We start from the raw sequence: 21,069 nt of genomic DNA on the forward strand, positions 1-21,069 counted from the left end.
CCTCATCACCCATCAGCCGTCATTCCTACGTCGACGGAGAAGATGTCACCGGCTTTGTAGCCGTGGGGAACGAGATCGTCGGCTGAAAGCGGCCGATCATCAAATCACGTCTGATCCCCCCACGTCGACCAACCGACGGTCGACACGTTGGTTCAACGGTGGCGTTCGCCATCAGGCCGGATGGGCCTCCGTGTTACTTGTGTGAATGAGTTCTCGTGGGTCCCGTGGTTACTGTCTTGCGTACCCAAACAATCACCATCACCTTCTCGCGTCTCACCAAGCGGACCCCACTACAACGAATCATCGGAAACGTGGAAAGGAAGTACGGAAAACATTTATCTTAATCGTGTCGTCCCCGTCCGGCGTACCGGCCCCGAGATTGGAATCAAGAAATGGGTCCACATCCACCAATCACGACGCCGCCAGGTGGGTCCCATCCGCGACGCATAATAACGTCATCTGTCCTTCGTTAGACCCACGTCGCCCTCGGCTCGCTCCACGTGTCCTCCTCCGTCCCCATGGCGATGCCCATAATAGCAACAACCAACCAACCCCGACTTCGCTTCGCTTGGTTCGTCTCTATCCCCCTGTGATCTGGCCACGTGTCCCCTCTCTCGAACCTACCCCTTCGCCTCCCTCGTCCTTTCTTCTCTCCACCGGCCCGTGTGCCCCCTTCCGGCGTGCGACACTCTGCGCCATCCCATTGGTCTCGTACCCTCATCGCTCTCCGACACCGCCCGCCTTCGTTATCCCCTACACTGTGCCTTCACGTGACGTCCCCCTCGTCGCCCGCCACCTGTCCGCCTCCCCCAATCGCAGCGCGAGATGCCATCGCTCCACGTCGCTCGGGAGGACACGCGTCGACCACTCGCCCCGCTATTTAAGGCTCCTTCTCCCGACTTCATCTCTCGGTAGCTCTTATTTGAAGCAAAAGGGTGGAGATGGAGAGGAGAGGCGGTTGTTGCATCGCCATGTACGGCGGAGGCCGGGACGCCGACGTCGCGTGGAAGGTGGGGCAGATCATGCTCAGGTACCGTCCGATCGCCCCCAAGCCTACCTTCCCCGCCGGTTCCCCGAAGATCTCACCCGTTCCCGCTGAGACGCGGGCCGCGGCAAGGAGGCCAAAAAGGAAAGGATCCGCCAACCCTAGCGGCGGCGGGAGGGGGAGGAAGACCGGGAAGGTCGATGTGACTGCGGGGTCGTCGTCGTCAATCAACGACGAAGAGAAGTCGTCTTCGACGACGACGGCCTCGTCGATGATCGTGACGCTGCCATTGATGCCGGAAACGCCGGAGAGGCAGTGCGAGCTGGCGGAGTCGCCGAGGAAGTCTTCGAGCCCCATTACTCCTGATGCGGCGGCGTTGCCGCGGGTGGTTCCACCGTGGATGGGGCAGAAGCAGGTGGGAGGAGCGGTGGTGGCGTTGGGGTCGTGGGTGACGGTGGCATGCGTGACGGACTCGTGGCGGGAGGAGGAGGTCCCATGGAGGAGCGACGAGGCAGTGACGGCAGCGCTGGCGTTGGACGAGAGCCCCGGGTTCGTGTCGGACGGGTGGGACCGAGTGATGTGGACCAACGAGGCGTACCGGCGGATGGTGATGGGAAGGGAGGAGGGGGAGGAGCAGGCGGAGGAGGTGAAGGTGGAACTGGTGACGGGCGGGTTAGTGCCGGCAGCGGCGGCGTGCCGGGCATTCACGTGCCGGGTGCGCGTCAGGCCGGGGAAGGAGAGGACCTCGTCCTCGCCGCTGGCGGCGCCGTGTGACGTGTGGAGGCTGGACAGCGGCGGCTGCGCGTGGAGGCTCGACGTCAAAGCGGCGCTAAGCCTGAGCTTGTAAGAGACGGTGGAGTGCGGAAGGGAAGAAGAATGTATGTAAATAGTTCTGGTATATGTACGGCTTATCTACGGTGACAAATACAGGTACATCAACTGCTACCAAAACCTCATATCGTTGTGTTCTTCCTCCTGCGACTATCTTCTGCTTCATCTATTCCGGAACTGAACCAGCTAATCCCTGTTTCCTCCACATAGCATCACATTAAATAGAAAGAAGACGACTGTACCTAAACCAAGTTTGCGATCAACGACTCAAAACCAGTCCATGGGTTTTGAAATCAACGTCACAAGGACGAGAATCTGATGTCATGGGTACTATTCTTTGATGCTTGTGTGGATTTACGTGGGGCAAAACGTGATCACTCCATTTTACGTGCTGCTGCGGCTATTTGTTTGCTTGAACCAGGAGAGCACACAGATTTGAGGGTCAAAAACAGGAGGGAGAAGCAGAAGCGAGAGAAAGCGACACAAGCAGAGGATGCGGCAAAGCTTATGAAAGGGAAGGGAAGACACCGATGACAAAAGGAGCAAGAAGGAGTTCATGCATTCTCTATATTATTACTGAAAGGACCATCACATTTCAACATGTAATACGATCTACAGGATAATTGGATATTGACCGAGGGCTTAGGTTATGTAACACATGTTGACCATCGATCATAACTATAGCTCTAGCAATACAGAGAACAGGTGTCCTCGGTTACGAAACATTGATCCATCTCGGTCCGATTAATTGAGTTATCCTATCCAGGCTTGCTTGTACTCCGATCAACTCTCATCATCTACTGATACCGGCATCGCACGTAAGCGATGACGATGCATGACTCTCCTTTGGTCTACAAGTCAAACAGGAACAATTCCCATGACGTCGACAATGGTTCTCGGTGGGTCTCCAAGTCAAACAATAACAGTTCCCAGGACGTCCAGCACCAAAGTGGCTATAAATTCGATCTCGCACAAAGAAATTGACTCGACAGTCATTATTTCATAATTATTGTTCAATTACGATTTCATGATTGATTGTTTATTGCTACGTGTTTTCTTTATATATATATATATAACATTATTAAATCTCAAATCCAAAACGCATGGCCGATAAATATAAAAGTAAATACGTGAATACCAATCTATTCGGAGCCAATCATATGTCGGACAATCATTTAATGCTTCTAAAATAATTAATATACTCGAACAATTTTCACAAAGAGCAGCAAATTAACATATTTATAAATAATAAATAAACTACCTCCACACTCAAATATAGTGATGTATCGTGGTCTCATTCATCTAGGATTGGAACACTGCTCGTTACTACTTTCATAATCGATGACTCTCGGACAGATGACAAGTAAATCAAATATCTAATCATTTATCGTAAAATTTGATAAAATATATAAAAAATTAAAAAGGGTAAAAATTTTAATAAAATATTCTCAGTAATTTTACATCGGATCATCTATCAACGGATGAGAGAAAGTCATTGGAATATTTGCATATGAGATATATTTGAGACGTAATAAACTGATTAGTAAAAGAAATTCTAATGACTTTGTATCTTGAGATAGAAGAATGCATATTGGTTTTTTTTTTGAATTGATTTAATGCTAATTAATGGTAACAAATTAATAATATTATTATTGTTAAATTGATGTGCTCATTTCGGGGGAAAAAGACTGGTTTTGGCGTTCTAATCCGACAGAGACCAAACAACGGCCGAGACCGAAAGCATCAGCATCAGCACAACTCACAAAGCACAGGAAAAACCTGAGGCGTCCGCCTTCGCTAATGGGCCAAACAACGGTCCAGATCAAATATTGGGACGAATCATAAAGCACAGAAAACACACGAACCGTCCACTTCCCTGGATGGACCAAATAACGGTGCAGATCAAATCACACAGCTTTCTGCTTTGGTTATTCCACCCACCGTCCCCACTCTTACGGAGCTTCCAAAGAACCTCCAAATCTCGTCCTATTTAGTTCACTTTCTCCCCCTCCTCCGGCGGCCATTCCGACCTGCTGCTCCGATCTACCATCCTCTTCGACCCTTCTGCGCCTCTCCAGAACCGTAATGGCAGCGGCACCTCGCATCGCCTTTACCCGCCCTTCTTCGATCCCGGCCAAATTCGCAACTCCCCGGAGGTCGCTGCCACTGCAGAGCTTCTCCCCCGCCGTCGGATGCGGACTTATCGCCAGGTCCTCGGTCCTGAGCTCCGGATTCAGATCCGATGGTGCTGCCTACATCTCCGGTAACTGTTTCTTTTGCTTGGTACTTACTCTTCGTCCTTGGGTTTTGCATTTCAGGTTGTTTCTTGGCTCTCGAATTCTCGTTAGTTGCAGCAAAATGGTAAGTTTGAGTTTCGGATGTTGATTGGAGGAGAAAAGCTCTGTTTAGTCAATATTAGACTAATCGATCGAAGAACTCCATCTTTCAAACAACTCTCTGCAAAGCGGCATTAAAGAATCTCTTTCTTACTAGTGGTGCTAGGAACATGAAAAGGTTTCATTGATTTTTAATTTATCATGGTTCAAGTTTGTTGATCTGTGCTCGAAGTTGGTACGATGACGTTCCTGCATGTTGGACAAACAAAACCACTCATGTCTGACCGTGTTATGCATGTCTGTTGCTCGATTGTATCAGTAACAAGCATATTTTCAACCTAGTTGTGTGAGTAACTAGTTGCATTTGATCTCCTATCTCGTATTACGACTGAGTAATTTGGATTATGATCTTACTACAGGTGGTAAGTTCTTTAACATCTTCTGTAATCACCGATAATTTCTCCATTCACATAAATTAATTATTATGAATGATATATTACTTTATTATTAACTTCTATATCTGTGTACTATAGTTAAGGAAATAATTAAATTTGATTTCCTTAATCATACGAATAAGTTAGGAATTCTACTAATCAATTAAATTATTAATCGATTTATTTCCTAATGAGTGATTTGATATTTAGGAAGTAAATAGTTTACATTCTATTTTTGTATGTGAACTATAAGAAATGAATATTATATTACTTTCTTTGTGTGTAAAAGCAAAAGTGAAATAAATTAAAAATTAAATTAAATTATTATTTATCTTTCGGGGAGATCTCATCTTTTCCTATATAAGAGGGCTATTCCTCCCTCATTCTTCACTAAGCCTAACAATGAGAGAATTGAGGAGAGGATTTCTTGGGGAGATGATATCGAGGAAGGGTTAATCGAAAAGAGGTAGGATCCTTTCTCTTTAACTAGTTTTGATTTATATTTTGAAATCTTGGTTTATATTTTGAAATCTTGATGTTGAGATTGTTATAATTTTTTATGCATAATGATATTTTAATTTCGAAATTCATGATTAATAAATAAAGATAATCATTTTGTGATGTTAGAATGATTATTTGATTAATACTGATCTCTTAAGTTTAAGTAAATTTTAATATTGATTTAGTTATTAAAATTCTTATTTTTGGATTAGCATAATAGTTTTAATTTATTTAATTAGATATATTTATGTTTCAAGAATTATGTGTGAATTTAATTAGTTTTAAATTTAAGATTATGAATTTAAAGTTTTGATTAATGGATTTGACTCATTCTTTAATAATTTTAAATGTTGAAATCTAATTTGATAAGATGAGTCTAATTGGGGTCTGACTTGAATCAAGTTGATCGATCATATCGAATTGACTTAACCCATGTGGTCATGTACAACCTAGCACATGTGACCAAGTACAACCTAGCCCATATGACTCGGCATGACCCAACCTATGTGCCCAGATAAGAGCCAGCCCATATGACAAGGTACGACCCAACCCATGTGGCCAGGCATGACCCAACCCATGTGGCTAGGTACAATCTAGTCTATGTGGCCATGTATGACTCAGCCCATGTGGTAAGGTACGACCCAACCATGTGGCTAGGCATGGGCCAACTCATGTGGCTAGGTACGATCCAGTACATGTGGCCGTGTATGACCCAACTCATATGGTAAGGTATGACTCAACCATATAGTCACGCATTAGCTAGCTCATGTAGCTAGGTACGACCCAATCCATGTGGTTAGATACGATCCCAACTCATACGTCTAGGACCAACTCGTGAGCCAAACAAGGCCTAGTTCAAATGATAAGGCTCAGCCCAACTTATAAGTGAGGCTTAGCCTAGTTCATGAAGCTAAGCTTGCCCAGCTACGCAATTTGCATTAGACATATCGTCGCTCCTTCTATATAGCCCATCGTACCTCAACTCAACCTAGTATTTGGAACAGGTATATGCAGTATATGTGGAATAGGTATATGCAGTGTATGTGAGCCGTCCAAGACTCGGGTGGGTTAGTTCGGTTTGGGTTAGCATTGTACGACATAGTCTAATTTCCTCCCTCTCTATTGGTTTGATCTCATTAATTGACTAAATCAAACAGGTTTAATCATTTAAAGTCGATTTAGGGTGATTCCAGACTAACTCGATTAGTTCAAACCTATTTGACCTAATCGAGATCAATTAAATCTAAATTAGACCAGTCTAGGGTGATTTCAGATCGGTTCGATAAGGATTTGATATTGATTCCGTTAGATCATAATCGAATTGAGTTTGGTTTAAGTCAATTGAACTATTCCAATTAGGGTTTTGATTGATTGAGGACTATTGAGATATTGATGTTTAATGCTTTTATGATATGATGAATTTAAATGTTTTAATTGAAGGTGTCGTTTGAAAATGATTATTGGTTTTCTATGTTTATGATATTGATATGATAAGTATCATATAGTAGATGTGACTAGACTAGTAGTTCATATTGGGAGTGCAACCTATGAAAGGAGCTACGGGCCCATCATAATGCGGAGCCACCAATGAACATAGTCTAGTATATTTACATCAAGTATGGTCTCTCATAATATCTAATCATATTAATTTCTTGATGTATGCGTGAGTGATTGATTAAGTGTAAATGAATGATCATGGATGTTTATGTATCCCTACCGAGGGTAGGTATGGCGATTCCCTTCGGAGATTAGCGGGCTGTCAAACGTGATGGTTAGACGGTTCCTCCATCCGCTGTTGGGAGGAACGTGTCCCCACTTGGGCGGGTGAGGGATACCACTCCATCCGCTGTTGGGAGGAATCCATCCCGTGGAATATGCCTCTCCATCCGCTGTTGGGAGAGTGCACCATTGAGTGATGTATGCCTTTGTTATTATGTATGTGTTGCATGTGGCTGATGCATGATTTTGTTTATTATGCAAGAAATTATCATCATTTTTCTGATGCATAAGTTTTATGATGAATATATATATTTTCATATTGAATTATTGATATTTGTTTATATTTCATGAATATTGAAGATTATTTTTATGATTTTTCTAAGGTTCCTACCAGCATGTGTGGTTGCTGATGTGTTTTTATTTTATATTTATTTTCAGAATAATCTACTATTGTGTAATAAATATAAAGTTTGGGTGGAAGAGACTTGTGACCCTATGAAGAAGATGTTATTTTTCTAGCTAATAGAATATTTACTACTGTAAAGACAATAATTTGAATTCAAAAACGAATGAAAAGAAAAGGAGGGAGTTTATTATGTAAATTATGAATAATAAATTAATGAATTATTATTCTTTTTATAAATTCAGGATGTGACATCTTCTTCATGGTTTGCTACCCTGAGAGGAGGTCTCTTAACCTTTCTATGGTGCTAGTATATCGTTGAGAGGCTGAAAAGTATAGGTCAAAAACAACTAATACTTTTATTTATACTTTTGATGATAAATAAATTGGTAAAGATAGGTTTTGAACCAAGGATGTTTTTATTAGAGGTGAAGATCTTTACCAACTTAGTTAGCTAACACCATCTTGAAATGTGGTAAGAATGAGTAACTTGGCAAAGACAGGCTAAAATGTATGTGAATAAGTAACTTACAAATTTGATCCATCCATTTCAACTGCTATACACAGTGAGACTTTATCTCAAATTTGCCTGGTTCATCCATTTTTAGTGATATGCCTAACAAAATCCATTTTCAATGCAGTATATCACTATAGGGTCCTCGTTGTAAAACTTAATAGTACACCTTGTATAACTCCTACACTTAAAAAAATCTTCATTATCCATATTATTGATTGCATCAATGTACCTTCTTTCATTTTTAGAAATCCACTTAATTAATTATGTGAGGGTTTCTTTATAGGCTTCCACACATCCATGACATGCATATGCAAGTCATTTTTCATCTTTATTTTGTGAAGATGTTCATAATATGTGTAGTTTATGACTGGAGATCATTTTGAAGATTTTGGCAATATAGGTCGTTGTTGCCTGAGCTCCCAATTATAATGGTTGTGTAAGTTAAAATGTCTGCCAATCTATAATGATGTGCTTGGCACATGTTTAAATTTCCACTATTCATTAAAATGCTGTATATATGTTGTGTTCCTCCACTTTAGCTATGTATGTATTTGCTGTTATCATCAAACACTCACATAATTGTTAATAGCATTGTAGCATCCAAAACTGCACCTATGAATAAATTCATTATTAGCATTGATTTTTCATTTTTACTTGTCTTGAATGTTTGTTAGCATGTAAATATAGTTATTTTTTTAAAAAAATTCTGTCCCAAGTATCTTTGGTTTTTTGTGGAACTGGCCATGTTTATCTTTGGTCCATTCGATAATGGCATATACAGGTGTAAGGACTCATGTTGCAGCTGTTGAGCAAGCGATTACTGTTGAAGCTCAAAAAGTGGAAGCACCTGTTGTCATCATCACTGGAGCTTCTAGAGGTATAGGAAAAGCGATAGCCCTAACACTGGGCAAGGCTGGTTGCAAGGTCAGTTGATATATTATATCTCATGATAGAAATAAGACCACACGTACTATGCTCTTTTGTAATAGAAGATGAACCATGATTTTATTCTCTTTTGGTTCTACCCCTTCTCAATGTTAATGAGGCCACTTAATTCCTTGAAATATCTCTGCCTACAAATTCATGCAACCAATCAGCCGTCTTCTCATATGCCTTGCGCTAGACATGGAAACCATTGTTGTCAACCACAAACTTAATTTCCGTAAAACTAATGAGGATCATTATTAGCCTAGGGCTTAAGAGCAGTAATCAGGATTGGCCATTTTGTGATTTTTTATTTTATTTTGTGAATTTTCATTTGCAAGATGTATTTCAACTTTGCTCCACATGATCAATGGACATTTTCTTTTGTGATATGCTAGTTTGACAAGTTTAAATTTATTGAAATTATGCAGAATTTGTATTCTGGGCCTTTTAGTTTATTTATACATTTTTAACTGACATTATAAGCATTTGTTAAACATTCTAAAGAATTTATATATTTTCTGAAAAACATCTTTTTAGACGTAAAACAAAGATAGAAAAGATGTGACTTACAGGAGACACAGGTTTAACCCATAATCTGCTGACACTCCTTGCAAGTCCTGGGAATTCAAGCACAGAGTTAGGAGAATTCTGCCCTATCTTTCTCTCTCAGTTGGCTTTCCCCTTTCCCCCGCTCCCTGTCCACACTGCCTATAAAAGTTCATATACCTGGGATTCTGACTTGGTGAGATATTTAAATGTATAAAACATTCTCTCTTGCACCCTGTCTTGCATGTTTTCTTGTTCTTTTGATTATATGAGTTTTAGTTGCCAAGGTTAAGCCCGGGAATTCTATTAGCCCACCTTTTGTAATTTGATGGTGGATGTGACCATCATCAGCATATGCTCTGTCACAGACTCACAAACTGTCACTTAGAAAGAACTACCAACAGGTAAAAACCAAGAGAAGTAGAACTTATTTTGTGTCACTCCTCTTCTTGATGAATGGAAATTATCGATGGATGTTGTTATTGACAGTAATGCTTGGAAGGTGCCCGGGTCGCAATCAGGGATGCCTTTTCTTAGAGTGGAATGTGTGAGAAGGGGGATAAAATACATGTTTTAAGGAGGGTTTGAAGCACACTGATTTTCAGACGGATGAACTAAATGGTCTCATTTAAGTCTGAAAATAACAAAATCTCATTGTGCTTTTTTTAGTCTGTGCTGACACCATAAACCTGTTATCTCTAGGCATATCAATATGGGCCCTGTGTTGGCATGTCATAACCATGTCTGAATACAAAGATGAAATTCTTATTAAAAATTTAAAATCCTTTTCAAAACCATTATATTATGGATTTTACTATGATACTAGTGTAGCCAGGATAGGAGAATATATGTTATCAGGATGTTCTTGGATTACATCCCTGATAAATTGTGTGGATTGGATGGGGGTGTATGAACAATTCAGCTATAGGAATGAAGTTCATGATAATTCTCAAAGTTGTTTATATGCCCTTTGGAGAAATTTTGGCTGCAAGGGACCGTGGCTTGGAACTTTTGCAAGTTATATTGATTGAACATTGTGTAAAGTGACGTAAAGGGGATTGCAGTGTGTTTCAGCGTGTTCTGCATTGCCCGCATATAGAGCCATTGCATATTGTATAATGGTGTTTGAAATATTGAACCATGCATATTGTACCCTGCTACTCTCACTGGAGAACCAACCATAGGTGGGTATTACTCTGGGTATGGTACCAAGCATGGTATGCAGTACCGAATAGTACCGTCCGGTACGGGCGGTACGTACCGATCCGATGGTATACCGGTACGCGGACCGCCCGGTACCGCTACAGTGCTACAATATTACACTGTAGCGATGCTACAGTGCTACAGTAATAAAAGAAAATATATAAAATTATTTGGTACACCAGGGTATACCGCTCGGTATGCCCTGGTGTACCGCTCTGTCACGGACAAACTTCTAAACAGGATGTTTGATGTAATGCTTATGTATGTCCGTGTCTTTTGGTATGTTCATGCTTTGTACAGCATGTAGAGGGACGACCGAAGGCTTAATAGTCTCATTTTAGTTAGGTTGGTGGCCGCTTTAGGCTTGTAATAAAGGTTGTGTCATGTGGATACGTGTGAGAGATTTTCGGTCTGTAATGGACCATTTTACCCTTTGTTGTGCAACTGTTCAGAGCTTGTAAAGTCTGTTTGTAATTTGCATTGTCTATGAAGTGTTTTCGGAGATGTTTGCTTGTGGATCCCGAGTGAGGCGTTTTCCTGATCCCGTTCTCTCTTTTGTGGGTCCTAAAGGACCATGGGAGGCTTCGGGGAGGCTGACCTTTGCGGACGGACACGCAAGGGTGCCGCACGACTTAGGCAAAACCAGCTAAGACCGTGACGGATGGTATCAGAGCGGGACAAGCACTCATAGAAACACTTAGCATGCAAACGTGGGGGACCTAGCGGGGCTGCGTTGAGGGCAGTCAGCACACGCGCGACTGTTTGGGGGAAAACGAGCATGGAGATGTAGGGAAAAGGAGTCGCTCGGATGAGCGGGCATCTGAGATTGGTATTCAGAGGAATGGCCAACCCTTCGCGCAAGAGGCACCACGAGAACAGACAAGCTTGGAAGAATGCGGAGCGCACAAAGGTTGGGATGGCTGAGTTTGAGCTACGACTCAACGTTGACAACCATACTTGATGGTGCTCAAGGCAAGCGAGGCGCTTGGTAAAGGATGAGACCATCCAAGGTGGAATGAGTTGCTCAGCGACCGAAAGAGTTGTGCAAAGCTCACAGAGGTGAGGGGAATTGCTAACTCAAAGAATTCGGTACTCAGGCATGGGCTTGTATGCGGACGATGGAATGTTCGCGGCCATCCCAAGGCGATCGAAACTCGGCGCCATGGAGCATTGAAACTTTCTCTTCGGCATGTGAAGGATACGTCCGTAGGAGGCTGAAGTGTGCAACGAGTTCAGCATGTTGCTATGCCTTGAGTGGTGCAGCGGGGGCTGTATTGACGTGGAGTCGCAATCTAGCAAGTGTGTTTGCAGGAGGCAGAACAATGCACAGTTTGTTCAGCAGATCGGAGTAGTTCAAGGGGATGGTGGTCTCCGAAACGAAGAGAGATGTTGCTCCAACAGGATAGTTATCCAGGAGGGATAAGTCCCGGCTCTCCAGAGGGAGAATCATGTGGGACGGACCTCACAAGTTGAGGAGGAGTACTTCAACAAACAACAACTCCACAAAGCTCAATGAACTGAGCAAGCGGTGAGGAGTCGTCGCATGATCTCGCTTGAGAGAATGCATTGGTGGATGCATTGCGAGATCAAGTGGGGGAGCGACCCAAAGCAACACAAATGAAGGCACACTTGGAGTCGATATGGAGATCGGACTCAAGGGAGGGCCGACCGTGGAATAGTGGGCGCGAGGGCCACCATCAACTCAATGCAAAAACGAGGAGCGGAGCAACTTGGGTGTAACTTGCGAAGTAACCAAGCTGCATGAAGGGAGCCAGTATAGAAGATGGAACATGGAGTGGAGGCATAGTGCTTTCCTTGGATAGAGGTCAAGGACATGAACTCTTGCAGAGGCAAGAGCAGGATCATGTTGTTCCATGGGTCATTCATTCTGACGGAGCGGACTCATCTTGCATGGTGCCAAAGACGAAGGGAGCTTCTGGGCACATGCACCTTATCTCGGAGGAGCATTTGATGGAGGAACTAAGGCCACTCAATTTGCGGAGACGAAGTTGGGTTCAGAAGGCCTTAGCACGGGGCAAGAGGACGCAGAGGCGGGTACTCTTGAAGAATATGCCATAGTGTTGCCATTCAAGTTGCTATAAAGGAAGCGGTGCGCAGCGAAGATTGTGTTGGTAGGGTTAGAGGCTCAGGATTCAGACAATGGTGCACTAATTGCAGCGAAGTCGGGGGACTTCGGGAGCTACTAGGCGACGGACTGTCATAGGGCGGTGCTTCATCTAGGTGTGACCCAAGAGTGGGTGGATGAAGGTCGATTGCCAAAGGAGTGAACAAAATCGAAGGTGGAAGAGACCCTACGATGTATTGGCAGAGGCCACACATGAAGGGTTCACAATTCGAGTTCATCCCACAAGGATCAGAATGCAATAGAGATGTCACCAGGAGGCGACATGGTGCAGCGGATCGTGGTGGAACAGTTCGTGGCAATACGATACACACAACCTAGTCCCGTGAGGGACTAGATCATACGGAGGTATGATCGGGAGCTACTGGAAGCTCCACTTCGGTGAACAACACGACGACAAGAAGGGCTATGGATTCAAGGAGTGAAGGCATTAGTACCGCAGAGGCGGGTCTTCCGTGCGTGCATCGAAGGTTGCACCGGATGAAAACCTTGGTCATCAGCATATGGGGGCTGGGTTCCACCAAGGGAAAAGTTCGAATGTAAGTACCAGTGAGTCCCATGGGAGGGACTTGATCATGCAGAGGTATTATCGAAGCAACTGGAGAGTTGGACTGCTCCAGAGCTCATATTCGCTTAAGGGAGCCCGACAAGTCAGAGAACAAGGTCGAGTAAGCGAATGTTGCTACCAAGGAAGCTAAGGAGAACAGAATTGGTGCAAACCTTACAACGTGATGGCAGAGGCCATGCATGGGAGTTACAGTCTGTCTTTCCATCGACCAAAGGGAGCTGCTTGGAGAACACAGAGGTGTTGAAGCGGGGGGTCGAAAGGGGCGAGGAAGCGACGACGAGTCCAGAGGGACTTAGCTACCCAAAATCAAGCATCAGTTAGAATGTAGGTGGACTCGGAGGAGTACCACAGAGGCATATCTACTGATTGTGAAGAAAAGGGATGTAGATGCGAGGCGACGGATAGTAGTGCCATGGGCATGGCAGCTCCATGGTACCGCAGAGGCGGGACTTCGGTGAAAGTCATTGATCTCTTACTCTCATGGAGGGAGAGCGCTTGGTCATGAAAGGGGCCGAGGAGGTGGAGCATGCAGAGGCAAACTCCAAGTACCGAGACAAGGCTGAAGGGCAGAGACCAAGGAACTTCGTAAGATAGGTGTCAATGAGTTTCTCATCAAGATAGCCGAAAGTGAAGGACTTCGGGTCATGCAAGAGTGCACGACCAAGGAACGAAGTAGGCAGTACGCGGTGCTATACCTTCGCTACTCAAGGGAGTAGGCGGTAGGGTTGATGGAGAAGACGGTACAATCCCAAAGGCGACCAAATCTATTAGAGAATTACTCCAAGTTGGGGTGAAAACTTCCTGCATTCCAGAAGTTCGATGGCATTGAGAAGGTGAATCACAGTAGCTAACTCAACGCAAGGAGTGCAAACACTTCAAGTGCTTCAGAAGTGTGAGCAAAGAGCAGGCGAAGGCCAGTAACCAGCTCGATGCATGGAGTACAACCTCGAGGAGGCGGGCGAAGTCAAGTAACCTTTGCCTTCTCAACTCTTAAGAGAATGGGCGAAACCGAGTACCCCAATTCTCTTATCTATCCAGCAGAGGAGCTCTGCATATGTTCAAAGACCCTTCGAAGATAATGGAAGACAATAGTTGTCAAATTCTCACCAACGGTGATCAGTGTTACTGAGAGTAGATTGTCCACTTCATTTCCCAACGAAATGCCAATCGAAAGTGGAAGTGATGCGAACCTACTTGGATGTGACAACTAAGTGAAAGAAGAGTCAATGAGCAAATTTTGTGGAGGAAGGACCCAAAACTTCAGAAGTTTGCGAGACGATGCTCGTTAAAGCTCCAACAAGTATCCACCCAGTTCAAGCAGCATGAGGCATTTGAGAGACTGGCGCAGTAAGGATGACCTTTTCCTTTATCTGGAGGATCCGCAGGAATCAACAGGGATTAACACAACTCAGCCAACCCCACACTAGAGTCAGAGTCATTGGCGAGTTGAAGCAGCATGACGGATCAAAGGTTCGACTACTCAAAAACAGCAGCAGAGAGCAGCTGGGAGCCAAGAGGCGCATTGTAGCTGGAGTAGAAGATTGAAGACTCAGCAAAGGCGAGGAGTTGCAGTGTCGGCAAAGGCTTCAACGAGGACGTCGAAGGAATAAGTGGGGAAGAATGTCACGGACAAACTTCTAAACAGGATGTTTGATGTAATGCTTATGTATGTCCGTGTCTTTTGGTATGTTCATGCTTTGTATAACATGTAGAGGGACGGCCGAAGGCTTAATAGTCTCATTTTAGTTAGGTTGGTGGTCGCTTTAGGCTTGTAAATAAAGGTTGTGTCATGTGGACACGTGTGAGAGATTTTCGGTCTGTAATGGACCATTTTACCCTTTGTTGTGCAACTGTTCAGAGCTTGTAAAGTCTGTTTGTAATTTGCATTGTCTATGAAGTGTTTTCGGAGATGTTTGCTTGTGGATCCCGAGTGAGGTGTTTTCCTGATCCTGTTCTCTTTTTTGTGGGTCCTAAAGGACCATGGGAGGCTGACCTTTACGGACGGACACACAAAGGTGCCGCACGACTTAGGCAAAACCAGCTAAGTCCGTGACAGCTCGGTACACCGGTACCGTACCGTACCGAGCCAACCTCGAAACACCGGTATGGTACTGTATTGCATACCTTGGTACCAAGTATAGATTTAGATGTAGAATTTATTTTTCATTTTAGAGTTCTAATAGATACATCTTTTATGCTTTAAGATTTCGGTCATGGTTTCTGAGCTTATTAGCTTGAAAAGCTACATAAGATAATGCTTGTTGCAGGTTATCATTTCCAGTAGACTTTAGCTGTTACTTTTTTATCCAAGTGCAGAAATCACTTTATCTTTCAATCAAATTCGGCCATCTAATGGGTTTCACATAACGTTGTGAATGGTTTATTCCACATAAATAATGCATATTGTAGTTCTAATCTTAAAAAGCTTTCTGAAATCCTTTAGCTTATAGTTTTTTACTGGATTCAGGTTCTTGTGAATTATGCAAGATCATCGAAGGAAGCTGAAGAAGTCTCCAAAGAAGTAAATTGACTGCACTTAACATTTACATTTTATTTTTCATTTAATTTAACACATTTTAAGGTCTGTTTACATATTCATTCTCAGGAAAAATGTTACAATATGATTGAACTGTGATTTTTCAATTTCCTCCTTCTATTTAAACATGTTTTTTTGCTGCTTTGTTGCAAGGAACAATGTTTTTTCCTAAGAATTTGGTAAATATTTTTTCCTTCAAAAAACATTTCAACTTTGTCATGTAATACTTTATTTATATTATTAACATATAGGTTATTCAACAAGAAAATTTTCCTTTTTCTTTTTCTTGTTAGATGAAGCTTGGAAATGTCAGTGTGATGTCATAAGTGAAAACCAAGATTTGAACACCAATACAGACCACATACCACTATAATACTCCAAGAATTAAGAAATACCACAAGTGTTTAATTCAGTATATGTTGGTACAATTGGTGCATGGTGTACCAGGAGCAACCAGTCAGCATAGTTCGTAAGGATGAGTATTTAAACCCATAAGTGACATTGATAATCACATAACGGAATTTATTCCTCCAAGGAGATAGAACAATGATTTTGATGCATGATTCTAAAGGAATGAGGGCAATGTCTTCAAAGTTGTAACTCATGTAACTTTTGTGACATAGTGCAACTAAGAAATGATTTTTGGTGGTTTGCTGGAACTCTCACTGTGGTGGTTTGTCTCAACAACTATTGGACTATAGTCAGATTCAAAATGTTGCATTTTGATATTTCATTTACATACCTTTTCAGATCGAGGCATTTGGTGGTCAGGCCATTACTTTTGGTGGAGATGTTTCAAAAGAAGCCGATGTGGAAACTATGATCAAAACTGTCAGTCAGAAAACATTGAATATATTTGAATTCTCTAGATTTAATCACTGGCTTATTTCATGGCATATGTGATTCTTCCAGGCAGTCGATGCATGGGGCACAGTTGACATTTTAGTTAACAATGCAGGTTATTTGGATTTCACTTCTCCTTAGTTTACATCCTCATGAAGTTTTCTAATCGAGACTGTTTTCAGGAATCACAAGAGACACACTGTTGATGAGAATGAAAAAAACACAGTGGCAGGAAGTCATTGATCTGAATCTTACTGGTGTTTTCCTTTGCACACAGGTGTGCATTTTCACACCTTATATGGTAGTCTTTTTAAGTTTTGATTCTTGAGTTATTTAATTCACCATAAGTGTAATAAATTTTCCTGCAGGCAGCAGCAAAGATCATGTTGAAGAAGAAAAAGGTACTGCCTTCATTTTTTTTTCTCTAGGTTTAGTTATTAGCTATGGTTTTAACTAGTTTGGGAAGCTGAAAGAACTATATTCGGGTAGTCTGCTGGCTCAATTTACCAAACACACTATAATAAATAATTTCTTATTGATGCATGGCATATTATTGAAATATACAGTAACCTTAGGTAATTGACTGGAATAATGCTTTTGGATGTTACTAGTTGGAATTACAATATACACTATGTAAAGTCACTATCTGATTTGATGGAGTTGCATGGAAGATTGGCTATTTCATTTGATATATCATATGTTATAACCCTCTATTTCAGCTTAATAAAAAGCATTGATTACTTATTTTCATGGAACACAATATCAACACTTCAATTTCTTTACAAGAATTCAATTTTTATTTAAGAGGGTAAAAGGTTCCAGTTTTTTTCTTTAAAACAAGTTACATCATGCTTTATATTAAAAGCCCTTGAGGTGCATTAAATAGTGTGTAAAATGTCTATAATTATAATAATCTATTATTAATCTCGAGCAGTGCTTCTTAAGAATCATATTGTCATGGTTTAATCTAGTGAAGATTGGGTATCAAGTATTTCTGGACTTGCACTTGTTTGCCATCTTTCTTGTGCTGCTTCCTTCTAAATCTGTTTTTTTTCTCTTAATAAAATATGCATCCTTTTGGTTGTAATGTCACAGGCTGTTTGTTCTAGAAATCTTCTCTTTTCCTATTTACGTGGAAACTTGTGGAACTAAAGTGACCTTCACCGGTTTTCTAATGAAATATACTGTTAGTATATTTTTTGGGATGCATTTCTTATCGAAATCTTCTCTTTTCCTATTTACGTGGAAACTTGTGGAACTAAAGTGACCTTCACCGGTTTTCTAATGAAATATACTGTTAGTATATTTTCTGGGATGCATTTCTTATCATGACCCGAGCCTGATGGGCTAACTAGCCTATCAACTTCGTTTGGTCTAAACCACTGACCAAAATACTTAAGCTGAAGTTGATAGTAGTACACTCATCAGACCCTTATAAGTCAATCTTAATATTGTCCACTTTTGATATGGGACTAATTAGGGGTGTTACAATCACCCCCACTTAAAGGCTTGACGTCCTCGTCAAGACCCAACATAACCTAGATCAGACTCTAGCATAGTGCATGTGAGGCGTAGCCCAATAGTGGCTCCACGTCGTGACGAGTCCTCTGACTCCGTGTAGCCCTTTTCTAATCAAGCCCCCTCACCATGCCCAAATGTTAGGTCGGCTCTGATACCAAATATCATGACCCGAGCCTGATGGGCTAACTAGCCTATCAACTTCGTTTGGTCTAAATCACTGACCAAAATGCTTAAGCTGAAGTTGATATTTGTACACTCATCAGACCCTTATAAGTCAATCTTAATATTGCCCACTTTCGATGTGGGACTAATCATGAGTGTTACAATCACCCCCACTTAAGGGCTTGACGTTCTCGTCAAGAGCCAACATAACCCAGATCAGACCCTAGCATAGTGCATGTGAGGCGTAGCCCAATGGTGGCTCAACGCCGTGACGAGTCCTCTGACTCTGTCTACGGGTAGCCCTTTCCTAATCGAGCCCCCTTACCATGCCCAAATGCTAGGGTTGGCTCTGATACCAAATATCATGACCTGAGCCTGATGGGCTAACTAGCCTATCAACTTCGTTTGGTCTAAACCACTGACCAAAATGCTTAAGCTGAAGTTAATAATAGTACATTCATCAGACCCTTATAAGTCAATCTTAATATTGCCCACTTTCGATGTGGGACTAATCAAGGGTGTTACAATCATCTCACTTAAAGGCTTGACGTCCTCGTCAAGACCCAACATAACCCAAATCAGATCCTAGCATAGTGCATGTGAGGCGTAGCCCAATGGTGGCCCCACGTCGTGACGAGTCCTCTGACTTCGTCTACGGGTAGCCCTTTCCTAATCAAGCCCCCTCACCATGCCCAAATGCTAGGTCGGTTCTGATACCAAATATCATGACCCGAGCCTGATGGGCTAACTAGCTTATCAACTTCGTTTGGTCTAAACCACTGACCAAAATGTTTAAGCTGAAGTTGATAATAGTACACTCATCAGACCCTTATAAGTCAATTTTAATATTGCCCACTTTCGATGTGGGACTAATCAGGGGTGTTACATTTCTTGTCCTTGATTTTTGTTTGTTATTCAAAATATAAGTTGCTACTACTTTTTACTATAGATGACTACTTTGTTTGGGCTTTGTATGCTTGAATTAGAGTGGGACATGAGGATGGATGGTGAAAATCATGGTTTTGTGTTTTGCATGAACTGGTACATATGGCCTGTTGGGTCGGTAGCATGGACCACAGCATGTGCCTCCCAACATATTGTAATGTTCAAATCTAAAAAACAAAAGGAATTGTTTCACAACACGAACCGATGTATCATCTGTCAGTATGCTGGCATGTACCCAGCCTCATACCATCCCTGTACGGAACAGGCACAGGTCTAATACCTGAAAATCTACAATTTGAAGTTTGCCAGCTATCCTGAGCTGCTGCTAATAACTTTATTATGATGTCTGTAAGATTGATTATTTGTGCTTCTTATGTTACTAATCAGTGTTCTTTTGTAATGGTAGATATAGTTTAGAGGATTGATATGTTTGAGGATCTGATTGGTGACTAGTCAAGTAATCAATTTGTTTCAACATGTAGAGATCATTCTTTGAACAGCACTTACATCTTACTAGTGTTTCTAAACAGGGGAGGATCATCAACATAGCATCTGTTGTTGGCCTAGTGGGGAATGCTGGACAAGCTAATTATAGTGCTGCAAAGGCAGGGGTGATTGGTTTTACCAAGACCGTTGCGAAAGAGTATGCAAGCAGAAATATTAATGTAAGTTTTTCCTTTTGATGTCAAATTTGCAGCTAAGCCAATTCTTTGGTTCTTGTTTAAAATATGCAATCTTGTTTGCCCCAGGTTAACGCTGTTGCTCCTGGTTTCATTGCGTCTGATATGACTGCTAAACTTGGAGAAGATATTGAGAAGAAAATTCTGGAGATCATTCCATTAGGTAAGTCTAAGCACAACTATTGTTTCATGCCCCAACCACTTGAAATGTCACCATTGTTAGATATGTTTTGATGTGGAAATGTGTCATACTATACTTGACATCATAATTAACTGTTGATCCATATTTGTCATTGTAACTGTGTTTGAAGAACTTTGCCTAACTTGTATACCACAACTGATTAACTATTTTGATAAGACTGAAGACCAGCATCTAAATCTTCTATTTTGCCTTTCAATTAGCTCTCCTGCTTCAGAAAACATTGGTTTCAGCAATAGGCATTTTTTACTGTTCTTTTTCATAATCTGCGGTTCTCTAAAACTTTGCAACATGTCAAGAAATAAAATAAAAAGTTTGTTATTTTTTAAAATGTCTTTTCAGGGAGGTATGGCCAACCAGAAGAAGTTGCTGGCCTGGTGGAATTCTTGGCCCTTAATCCTGCATCCAGTTACATTACCGGGCAGGTAATAATTAAGTATCGTCATGTCATTTGAAGTGTTGGACAAGTGATTCTTGATGGATTCTCTGCCAACGGTTTGGATTTAAATTCATGAAAGCATGATCGCTTATGGCAGTTAACCAAAAATTGTGAATTCACAAACGAAATCTATTTGCAACTTAATTTGCTTTTTCCTTGTGCAGGCTGGTTAAGTGATATCTCAGTTTACCTGCTTTGGTTTAGCCTCATTTGCTTGTCTAAGAATAGTTATGGTAATATGATGCAGGTCTTTACCATCGATGGTGGAATGGTGATGTAAACGTGGAGGCACTCGTTATTATAGTTTGTGTTAAAAGAATCTTCATTTGCCGATGTGATGTTTACTATTAACTTCAGATTTTGGGAAATATTGCAACAAATTCATCTATGTTGTTCTCTTGCCAGGATATTTCCCCCCTTTTTCTTGTTTTTTTTTTTGCTTTCTATAAAAGTTTTTTGAGAGAGACTGCCTACAAATAAGAACTAAAAATTTTCTGACATTTTGCACCCTATGCTGATCAACAGTATGATATGCTAATCTGGGACTTGAATTGAATTCCTGGTGGGCAGGCCTTGTCAGTAAAAAAAGTTCCAGTTCCAGATGAAAATTCTTAGTGTTTGTCATTCAATG

The 21,069-nt window shown here is 41.9% G+C and overlaps 2 protein-coding genes across 3 annotated transcripts; both read left to right on the forward strand.

Annotated features, from left to right (window-relative positions):
* The first annotated feature begins 699 nt into the window (after nt 1–699).
* LOC135607765 (uncharacterized) lies at nt 700–2,466 on the forward strand. 2 transcript variants are annotated; one of them, XM_065099812.1, is made up of 3 exons: nt 700–1,915; nt 2,027–2,143; nt 2,238–2,466. In XM_065099812.1, the coding sequence occupies exon 1, from the start codon at nt 942–944 to the stop codon at nt 1,830–1,832; it is 891 nt and encodes a 296-aa protein (XP_064955884.1). In that variant the 5' UTR covers nt 700–941; the 3' UTR covers nt 1,833–1,915; nt 2,027–2,143; nt 2,238–2,466. The 2 variants fall into 2 exon arrangements, with proteins under 2 accessions (XP_064955884.1, XP_064955883.1); XM_065099811.1 differs by having other exon boundaries at nt 2,027–2,466.
* A 1,298-nt stretch (nt 2,467–3,764) lies between these two features.
* Nucleotides 3,765–20,938, forward strand: LOC135607766 (3-oxoacyl-[acyl-carrier-protein] reductase 4-like). Its single transcript, XM_065099813.1, has 11 exons — nt 3,765–4,079; nt 8,508–8,650; nt 15,581–15,634; nt 16,400–16,480; nt 16,562–16,607; nt 16,675–16,769; nt 16,861–16,893; nt 19,651–19,785; nt 19,870–19,963; nt 20,342–20,424; nt 20,686–20,938. Exons 1-11 carry the CDS (start codon nt 3,902–3,904, stop codon nt 20,716–20,718), a joined length of 975 nt encoding a protein of 324 aa, XP_064955885.1. The 5' UTR covers nt 3,765–3,901; the 3' UTR covers nt 20,719–20,938.
* The last annotated feature ends 131 nt before the right edge of the window (nt 20,939–21,069 follow it).

Source organism: Musa acuminata, chromosome BXJ2-3 (genome assembly GCF_036884655.1).
Source record: "Musa acuminata AAA Group cultivar baxijiao chromosome BXJ2-3, Cavendish_Baxijiao_AAA, whole genome shotgun sequence".
In the NCBI taxonomy this organism is placed as follows: domain Eukaryota; kingdom Viridiplantae; phylum Streptophyta; class Magnoliopsida; order Zingiberales; family Musaceae; genus Musa; species Musa acuminata.